The 10,145-nt window shown below is 49.7% G+C and overlaps 2 protein-coding genes across 2 annotated transcripts in view; both read left to right on the top strand.

Annotated features, from left to right (window-relative positions):
• The first annotated feature begins 305 nt into the window (after positions 1 to 305).
• SUMO3 (small ubiquitin-like modifier 3) lies at positions 306 to 7,228 on the top strand. The gene is made up of 4 exons (XM_008583443.1): positions 306 to 344; positions 918 to 1,046; positions 4,071 to 4,142; positions 5,789 to 7,228. The coding sequence occupies exons 1-4, from the start codon at positions 306 to 308 to the stop codon at positions 5,879 to 5,881; spliced, it is 333 nt and encodes a 110-aa protein (XP_008581665.1). The 3' UTR covers positions 5,882 to 7,228.
• UBE2G2 (ubiquitin-conjugating enzyme E2G 2) overlaps positions 2,882 to 10,145 on the top strand; it is a 30,299-nt gene continuing 23,035 nt past the window's right edge. Inside the window, exons 1-2 of the mRNA XM_008583438.1 lie at positions 2,882 to 3,940; positions 4,071 to 4,142. The gene's annotated coding sequence lies outside the window, so the exon portion shown is untranslated. The remainder of the gene's footprint in view (positions 3,941 to 4,070; positions 4,143 to 10,145) is intronic.

The raw sequence follows: 10,145 nt of genomic DNA, 5'->3' as shown, positions 1-10,145 counted from the left end.
GGTCAAGTCAGTGGTGGAAAGAAGAGCTTGTGGGTCAGCTGGGAAAGCAGTTCTGCCTCCCCTGGAGAGCTGAGACAGAGGCTTGACTGGAGTGAATTGAGGTTGCTGTTTTTAGGGTTTCATTTTCCTTAACTCATCAGTTCTCTTGCTTGTTAGGAATTTACCAAGAGTCTAGGATAGGCCATTTGTCCTTGTTGTCCCTCTGTTAAAGGACAAAGATGTTAGCCGCGGTCATCTGGTGTGGTCTGAGCCATTGGTCCTGCGCTGAGATGCTTCAAAGCATTATTAAAAATGTTTGGATCCCCATGAAGCCCTACTATTCCCCGGTTTACCAGGAGATTTGGGTAGGAGAGGGGTTGGTGGGCTTCATCATTTATAAAATCAGGAGTGCTGATAAAAGAAGTAAAGCTTTGATAGGTTCGAGGCCGGGCCTGCTCATGGTTGGCATTAACTAGCTGTACTTGGCATACAGACAAGATGAAATGTCAGTCTGCCTGAAAACTTAAGCCGTGTTAGACGGGAACATGCAACGTCACTGCGCACTTGGATAAGTATTGAGTACTCCCGGCGTGAATGAATACAGTGAGATGCACCACTGGAAAAAACAATCTGTGATGACTCTGGAGACTGGCATTTTCTTACACATGGATGCTCAGCAAGTAGAAGTTAAAACTAAATTCTGTGTAAAATAAAACAATCACACAAGCGATTGAATTGCTGGAGAATTTTAAGGATTATGTTGGATTAGGTTGTTTTTGGGGGGCGGGGGGGCAGCTGGCCAGTACAGGGATTGTTGGTATTATAGAATAGGCTGGTTTTAACGACTTTAAAAAAGCCCAGTGATTACCTAAAGACTTACCTTTTAAAATCGTGGTTATTTTGAGACACAGTTTTGAGGCCATTTTCCTCTCTTGCAGGAGGGAGTGAAGACGGAGAATGACCACATCAACCTGAAGGTGGCCGGGCAGGATGGCTCAGTGGTGCAGTTCAAGATCAAGAGGCACACCCCGCTGAGCAAGCTCATGAAGGCCTACTGCGAGAGGCAGGTGCGGCTGCCGGAGGCTGGCACGCAGCAGGGTTCCTAGTCTCCCGGAATCTCTAGGGTGCCTTCTGCCATGCTCTTTGTGCAGCAGATGTGCACACCCTGGTTCATTTTGTGCGCTTTTCCCCGGGCTGGGTCTTGCTGGTCATATCCCTGGATGTCCTTTAAAGGACTTCTCGTCCATATGTGCCTGTGAATTAACAGGTGGATCTCAAGGCTTGATCAACTCTGTCTGGCGGCGTCTTCTAATCGCTGTTGGGGATCGATGCTCAGATCTCCTCATTGGCAGAGTGGTGCACTGTAATGCCATTCTGCTGTTCCTTCCTCACCGTTAGCCTTCATGGACAGACGCTGACCCCACCCACACTTTGGTTTTCCAGTTTGCTTAGGAAAGGCACAAAAATGCTCGATTCTTTCCCTTTAGTTAGCACTTTGCAAAACGGTGAGCTGATTTATGGGCATCCTCTGGCGGTGACCAGCAAGATCGGTGACTTGAGGTGGTTGTCGTTGGTGGCGTTATGAACTTGTGGGTCAGGCACACCCATGCTGCCGTTCTTGGGTCTCGAAGCCTTCACCCTCGCGCAGGCCCCTGGGCTATGTGCGCCCCCGTGGCTGTGCTGGTGCTGCAGGCTCTATGACGGTGGGCGCTGCAACGGTGCCCTCCGTGGCCCTCCCGCCAACCCCACGCTGGCGGCTTCCCCAGGCAGCAGGCGCCGGCCACGGGGCGCGCCCTTGAGTTCTGTCTGGGCTTGGGCAGTGCTCGCCGTGGAGCTTGCCGTTTGTTTGTTTTCGGCGGCTGGCCTCTTTGGGGATGAATCTCGTTTATAGAAAAACTGTGACACGTCACATGCCTTCCTCTTCGTCCTCCCTGCCCTGCAGAGGCGGCCGACGTTGTCCGTTGTCAGTGAACGACACGCTCGCACCAGTCCTCTGCGGGCGTCCCGACGGCCCAGCTGGCTCGCCCCGTCCCCTGTGTGTGCCGTGCCTGGCCAGAGAGCCCCGCGTCTCCTCTGCGTCCACCGGCTCTGCGGGGAGCCGCGGTGTCCCGCCTGTGCCGTCTCCCCTCCATGTGCTTACCTGCCCACTGCCCCTGCTCAGCTGTCCACTGCCTGCTTGCCCCCTGCCTCTGGACCCTTGCCCCTGGACCCCTGCCCGCCTGTCCCCTGCCTGATGCCCTCTGTCCCCCAGCCTCCTGCCTGCGGCTCCCGAGGCCACCGTGCAGTTTCCTCCCAGAGCGCCGCCAGAATCGTTCTGGAAACATCCTCGGCCTCCCTCCCGTGTCGTTTTGGGACTCATCGTCTTCCCCTTTTCTGAGGGAATGCCCTCCGGTGTTTTGGGGCCCCACTGGCGGGAACATGGACCCACGCCCGCCCGCGTCACCTGCTGGGCCGCCCGCACGTCCGGTCTGCAGCCCGGCTGTCACTGTGGGAAACCCGCGGCGCTCCGAGAGCCCTGGCCCACACCCTCCGCACCGTGCGCTCCCGCTCATCCTGCGGTCGCTCTCTGCGCTATGATTTTGGTGGTTTCCTCCCCCTCCGTTGTTTTGCTGCCACTGCTGGCTTCCTTCTGGGAGGTTTCCTGAGCCTCACGTCCCACTGTATGTGGACATTCTTATTCCTGTCGTGATTTTAGATTCTGAAAGATCTTGTTCTTCCTCTTTCTTTGAGCGTCTGCATGTAGCATTGTGCTTTTGCCTCCCTAAGAACTTTGAGTGTGTGTGCGCGCGTGTGCACGTCTGTAATGTGTGTGTGGCGTGTGTGCGGGGGTGTATCTGTAGTGTGCAGTGTGTGTATGGATATGTGCTGTGTGGGGGGGTTGTATCTGTAGTGTGTGGTGTGTGTGATGTGTATGTGTCTGTAGCATGTGTGTGCCTGTGAATGTCCTTGTCTCCTTCCTCTCTGCCTCACGTTCATTGCCACCTGCTCTGGCCCGACCTCTCCCACACCTGCGTCTTTGCCTGCATGTCCTCCAGTCCTTGAATGACTGCTCATACTTAAGCACAGAGGACTGCACAGCTCAGGAGAAATGCAGTGTGGCAGTGTGCATGGATTGGGGGTCCTGGGGAGGGCCCGGTGGTGCTGACTGAGAGCCATCCGTGCAGGGAGAGGACTCCTCCTGCGCAGCTGGAGGGCACGGGGAGCTAGCAGCAACTTGTCCCTGGTGCCCTGAGCCCAGAGCTTTGTGTCCACCTCAGCAGACCTTCTGTGTGCTGCCTGCAGTAGGGACAGTTGCCTGGCCTCTTGGGGTTGTGGGGCTCTGACTTCAAAGTTCATCTGGTGAGAACTTCAAAGCAGCCTGCAGACTCAGCCGCCACCCGTCTCTGCCTCTCGGCCATGACAGTCCCTCCACCCCAGGCTTTGTTTTCACATCTTGCCCATGGCCTCGGGTCTAGTGGTGCCAACCCAGTAGCGACACCCTCTGTCTGCTGGCCCTGCCTTCCCGTCTCTGTCCTCATTGCTTGTACCTTTTCCATTTTTTATGTCATGTCAGTGGGGTTTCAGGAGGGAGCTGAGATGGACGTTTCATTCCCATCTGCCCTGTTTGAGTGAAATCAGAATTGCTGCTTCAGTGAGTGTTGCTGGCTTGGCCACATTTACCTGTGCTCGCAGGACATAGAGTCCGCATCCCCTACCTGCTGGCCTCCTCAAGGCCAGAATCACTGTGACTGCTCCCAGTCTGTGGTCTTGCTTGTCCCATCCTTCCTTGCCACCTGACCCATTTCTCTCTGAAAACTTCTTGAAGGGGGGCAGTGGTGCCAACTGTGTGGAAGTCCTGCTCGGCTTCCAGAAGATAGTGAGTCGGGGCAGGGCAGGGCCCCGGGAGCGAGAAGTTCTGGAACAGTGATTTCTGAAAGACTTGGTGTTGGGGCAGCATGTGAAACAGATTGTAGGCCCACAGGTAAGTTTTTTATACTCGACCAGATTATACATCTGTATTTAGATTCTGATATTTTGATATAAATGTTTGATGTTTTGAAATAAGTTGTGTTACCTGGAAATATGTTATGGTAATTGTTTTTTCTTTTCAGGGCTTGTCAATGAGACAGATCAGGTTCAGGTTCGATGGGCAACCCATTAATGAGACGGACACTCCAGCACAGGTAGGAAGCAGCTGGGTGTGCACAAGGCCACCTCTGGCTTGCACTTGAGTGATCGCCATTTGGAACACTCTTATTTGAGAATTATTGATTGGTGCTCATATAGAATGCTTCACTTTCTCTTAATAATTTTAACTATGAGATTATTTAATTTTTAACTTTTGAAATTAAATATTTCAAATGACAAAACTGTACTTTGTCAGACCTCATCCTTGCTGTATGGAGATGGAGCCCGAGTGCTGGGACCCTCACACAGGGCACGGGTGATTCAGAGATGCGGCCACCATGCAGCTCTTCCAGTCAAGGCTGGCCAGGCGCAAAGGGCGACTCAGAAGCCCCTTTCCACTAGTCGTGTGGACACTTAATTTGCAATTAGTCAATTTCTAGCTGACTGACTGGCTTGGTTCTTGTGGCCGCTAAGCATTTTGCACAGGAGGTGTGGGTGGAAGGAACGTCACTGCGCCGTCAGTCAGCATGGTGAGTTTTCCTTAAGTGGACACGCATGTGATTCGGTGCATCACTTATCGTGCATCATACTGTAGCAGAAAGAGCTGGAAATAGAAGATCTTTTAACTTACGTTCAAGTTGTAGCTCTTGTCATTTGTCGACGATGACCTTGTAATCGATAGTCACTTAATCTCAGAGTTTCAGTTTTGTCTGTCTGCAAAAGGAAGATAATACCTGTTTTTTCTTTCTTACAAGGTTGTCAGAATCAATTGGAATGTTTTATGTGAAAATGTTTTTACAAAATGTTTAATATTTTCATTATATAATATTAAAAATATTTTTGCAATAAATATTTAATTTCTAGCTGCTTTGAAAAGCATACACTGCTAAGACAGTGGTTGGGACTTGAGCTAGGTGTCAGAGGCAGGTTGCAGGCAGACAGGTGAGGAGCAGACGAACGCTGCCTGGGTGGGCTCCCTGGCCTCCGGAGTTGGGGGTTGTCCCTCCAGCTTGTACACTGCTGCCCAGATGGTGTCGTGGCAAGGTGAGGGTGGCCGAGAGCCTGGACAGGACCTCTCTCCAATTCTGTTGGCGTTTCTAGGAAATGCTGCTCTGGCTGTGGTCAGTCTCTGAGTTGGCAGAGCTTCCTTTTGTTCAGAGAGTGGAAAAAGATCAGGGTAGATGTTTTTGTGCCACTCTGTCAGAAGTAGAGAAGAAAGTGGGAAATGTGAGCCCCTCCCTGCCCTCAGGAGGAGGGGAGGAGTGAGCCTCCCTGTGTGGTCTGGCTGGCTCAAGACTTGATGGCACTGACCCACAGCACCTGTTGTGAAGTGCATGCCTCCTGCAGGACTCCAAGCCACTAATCAGATGCTCTTAATTGGAATCGGATTTCATGTAGTTTTCAGTGAGAATTTTAGACATTTCACTGTATTTTTTAGACTGAGTTTTTCTATCAGTTGAAGTTCCTAGCTGTGAATGTTTTTGTGAGTTATGTGAGGGGGACTTGGTGAACAGATAGGGCTCACTGTAAGTGCACAATAGGGCCTCTTGCTCCTGTGTGCTGCTCATGAGGGGAAGACAGGAGCAGAGGTGTAGTTGGCACTTCAGGGGACACTGGCAGAATTAGCATTCTCCCTTCCTCTGGTAAGAGAAAACTAACAAGCTTCCCTCTCTCATTGTGCCTGTCGCGATGACTGTGACAGCTGGAGATGGAGGACGAAGACACCATCGACGTGTTCCAGCAGCAGACGGGAGGTGCGAGGGAGACACGCTGCCTGTCGGTGCACGGTCTCTAGAGGCACTGTCCCCACACCAGGTCACCCGTCCTTTCATTTTCTGTTGAGTAGTGAGCACGTGACTACACCAACCACAAAGGAGTCTGTGGAAATGTGAGGACATTCACCAAAATGACCAAAATGATTTTCCTCTCTGACGTACTTCGAGTGCAACTCAGAATCACATCTGCAGGGACGGAGCTACTACTTCAATCGGGCCAATCAGAATTGTTATCTTTGTTTGGGTAAAATGAGTTGCAAGGTTTTTGGGGTTTGTTTTGTTTTTGTTTTCATTTTGTTTTTTTCCCCCTCCTATAAGTTTTCCCCACAAACTTGTGGCCTGAATGTCCGCGTTTAATGTGTGGACTGCACTTTCCTCCCTGGTGATGCAGTTGCTCTGCACTGCTCATTCTGAGCATGGAGAGTGTTCCCTCAGTGGGGGTGCGTCTGTTGGACAAGTGTTGGGACCATGGTGGACATGGAAGACAGAAGCTCATTTGCTGTTTGTTGTAGGCATAGGATTTTAAAATACTAAATTTTGCAAATTTAAGCTTTGTCAGCATATGGTAAAGTTGAAGGGAAAATACTGGAATCCTTCTTAAAAAGTAAAAAAACAAATGAGTCCTTCAGTAATATGGCCCCAAGTGCTCTCTGCTCCTTGAATGTGTCCCCTGGGGGTCTGAGGCCCAGGACCCCCACCACTACTCCATGATCAGTACCCAGTAATTGGTACACAGGCAAAGACTGGCACTACAAAAATTGGCTTTTCTTCCTTTTTTTAACATAGAAGAAAATACCACATTTCTCATTTGGTAATAGTGTCGTGGCCTCAGATCTCTTCTAGTGTTTGCTTCTAATGAATAATTATGGTTTATGTATAAAAAGTAACATTAAGTATTGCTGAATTTGCAGTTACGTTGTTGTGTGAAAGAGCTATGCAGAGTGTGGTGACAAATGATATCTGTGGAAGGAGGGCCTCATGTTCTTTTCATGGACTTGTGCTATGCTGCTCTTTGAATACGTATTGGATTTATGCATTAGTCTGGTGATTACAGTTCTGTGGAATATTTTGGGATCTGTAAACATTTTCATAGTTCTGTCCCTTTATGAGGACCCACTGCTGCTGATGGCCCTTTTCTGCCCTTTTACAGTCACCTGAGCGATGACCATCTTCTCTTGCTTGCTTGAAATCTTGCTGAAATGCTCTTCTTCCCTTTGTTTAGCTGTATGGGCTCGGGTGAAATGTTTGTTGGCTCTGTGTGTTTATTCACCAATTTGTACATTATTTTTTGTCCTTTACTACTGTAAACAGTAAATATAGTTTGGTATTCTGTCTCTTGGCTTATATTAAACACTGCATTTGAAGGATGGGGCATACTGTCACAATTCAGTATTTGCATTGGCCATTCAGCGAGGCCACTCAGAGACTCTGATTTAAAAGCTGGTCACTGGGAAGTTCGCATTCACCTGATGGCTCCTGCTCCACCCCAATCCACTCTGTCCCGCCTGTTCAGATCTGCAGTGCTGGTCCAGCATCTTTCCTGTGGAAGTGCGTCCTCTCTCCTCACAGAGCCCTGTGGCTGCCAGCCGATCTGAACTGGCATCACGATGATGCGTCACTCTTCCTTTCCTGGTTTCATATGTAAACAGAGGATGGATTTTGGAGGCAGATGAGTCTGGATGATAGTCTGAGGCTTCTCAGTTTTTCTGGTGTTTTGAATATGTCTGTTTTCCTTTGCACAGTTGACAACCTACTCATTTGTCTGCTTTGAAACTGAAGTGAACTGATACTTACTTGGCTTTAAGAATTTCCTAGTATACCATGATGTGACAAAACTAAGGCTGAAAATGACAGAGCTGTTCTGGTTAGTCCATCGGTTGAGTAAGCACAAGTTGGAAGATCAAGGGCAGCCATGCAAACAGCGTGTGATTTACTTATACGAGCAGAGTACATGGATGAAAGCATGGTACAGAGGTGGAGTCATCTGCCAGGTGGGGGAAGAGGCTGTTAAGACCCAGCAGAAGAACCCTGCACTTGCGCTGGTGCAAGAAGGATGCTTGCCAGGTGCTGCAAGTTAGAGAAGAGCAATGGCCAGTTTACCTGGCTGCGTTAGGACAGTGCTACTTGAACCCCCACACACAGCACCTGACAGCAGAAGGAAGAGAAGGGTACATCCTCTAGGCTGTCTTTTATCTTAGAAATTTTCTAAGTTCTGTGTTTGGAAAAATAGATCCGTTGGTATTAATATTTTTTAAAATATTAAATTACATGAAACTAACTCCTAGAATCTTTGGGTTAAATTGATCCTTCAGGAGGAGACAGGCCCTAATTATTCTGTTATCTGTGCCTAGGGTCTCAACTGAAACTTTCCCACTGTTTGCACTGAAGGGTTCACATCCCAGCCACTCTGGGCTGTCACCATAGCTGTGTTCCACAAGTGCATGGTGGGAGAAACGTGGTGTTGGTATTAAAGTTCTACTAACAGCACGGGCTAAGCTGAGATCCTAAAGCTTCATAACCTTAGTTGCCAAGATGTAAAAGAAACTGATTTTATTCATCTCTTGCTGGCCTCCCCAGGGTGTGTTGCTTAGGAAAGCCATTAAATAGTACTTTCCTGCCGTTCAGAACCCTTGAGACTCCAGTACCAATGGACCCAAATTGCCAGATTTAGCAAAAAAACAACAAAATAAAACCAGGACGCCCAGTTAAACTCGAATCTCAGATATAGAACTGAATGGTGACCGTGAGGAGGAGGAAGCGTTGTGGAGATCCTGCTTCTCTGAAGATCAAGCCAGTGTACCATCCACACTGAGGTGAGAGAGGAGCTTCCGTCTTGTGTAAGCAACTCGTATTTTGGGTTTTTGCCACTTGAAGCTTAAACCAGTCCTGATGCAAGCTGTAAACCACATTTCTGAAAGTAATAATTTAACCCACAGCTCTACAATGAGTAAGGAAATATGTGGGAAAGATTGATGCCATTAGGAAAACATGAAGCATCTGATAGGCTCAGTTATGTTGAGCTTCATAGTGCTAATAATGAACTTATCACCCACATTTCCCTTCACTGGAAAAGAGGAGCTGTTTTCCAGTAGTAGCAATGGGAACTGACTTGTATTGGGGGATGGGGTGTGGTGTGATCACAGACAGGGCAGCTCTCTGCAGTGGGGAAGGAAACTTCATGAGTATTTGTTCAAATCAATACTCCTTGAAACTGTGTCAAAGGACTATGTCATTTTTATAAAACACTGTGGTCATTTGAAAAGACGTGGACTGAAATCTTGACAGTCCCTAAAATATGCATACTTGCGGAGTTTGTTTGCTTGTTAAATTTCATTCAATTTTACAAATACCTCTTTTTTTTTTTTCCTTTTTGTCTTTTTTCGTGACCGGTAACGGGATGGCAACCCTCGGTGTCGCGCCCGCACCGTGCTCAACCAGTGAGCTGACCGGTCTCTATATGGGATCCGAACCCTCGGGAGCGCCGCCCTCTACTGAGTGCGCCACCGGACCGGCCCTACAAATACCTCTTGAGGGCCTGCTGTGTCCAGGTACTGAGGCTGCGTCCAGAAACTAACCAGAATCAAAGACTCCTTGCCCTCCTGCAACGTTTTCTGGTTAGAGGAGAAAGATGATAAAAATACTAAGTAAATGATATAGTGTGCTAGTAAATTCTGTAGTATAGTATGTAGGATAAGTTGTAGAGAAAACTAAAAGTGAAGTTTGGGGTTGTGGGGTCAAAGAAAAACTTCACCCCCAAGGTTTCATTAACAAAAGCCACCGACACATCGACATCAATATGAAGAAAAGGCGTCACACATTCTACTATTAGACGGCTCGGAGAGGGCGAAGCAGGGGAGTCAAGAGAGTGACGTCCCCGTGCCCGGCTTCCAGCGGCCCCAGCTCACGAGTACAGGCGGAGCTGCGGCTCGTCCTGCGCCTCGGGGGCCGTCCGCACCGCAACCTCACCGCTCTCAAGGGGAGCAACCTTCCAAAAGGAACTAGCCGCCTGGATGCATGTCCAAGAAATGCACTTCGGGGCCCAAACACTTTGCTCTCCAGTGGTGTGGGGGCCGAGGTTGCGAGGGGCAGGCCGGCCACGCGTAAGCAACGCAGAAGGCGTGCCGCCCTAGGAGAGCCCAGGGCCGGCCTGGGCTGCCCGCGCATGCGCGCCACGACCCGGAAGGGCTTGTGCGCGCGCGGCGGCGACCCGGAACCAGCCCTGGCGTTGGGGCGGGCTGCGCGTGTGGCGAGCGCGGAGAGCGGCTGCGGCTGGCCATGGCTGGG

Source organism: Galeopterus variegatus, unplaced genomic scaffold, assembly GCF_000696425.1.
Source record: "Galeopterus variegatus unplaced genomic scaffold, G_variegatus-3.0.2 Scaffold2915, whole genome shotgun sequence".
NCBI classification, from domain to species: Eukaryota; Metazoa; Chordata; class Mammalia; order Dermoptera; family Cynocephalidae; genus Galeopterus; species Galeopterus variegatus.
Note: the sequence above shows the minus strand (reverse complement) of the source record. Positions and strands in the feature narration are given on the sequence as shown.

What these genes read in the sequence shown, in the direction of transcription:
- SUMO3 (XM_008583443.1), top strand. Translation starts at nt 306, where the DNA reads ATGAAGCCCTACTATTCCCCGGTTTACCAGGAGATTTGG. An exon ending in CGGTTTACCAGGAGATTTGG is followed by an intron (nt 345 to 917) that starts GTAGGAGAGGGG and finishes CCTCTCTTGCAG; the next exon opens with GAGGGAGTGAAGACGGAGAA. An exon ending in AGACGGACACTCCAGCACAG is followed by an intron (nt 4,143 to 5,788) that starts GTAGGAAGCAGC and finishes TGACTGTGACAG; the next exon opens with CTGGAGATGGAGGACGAAGA.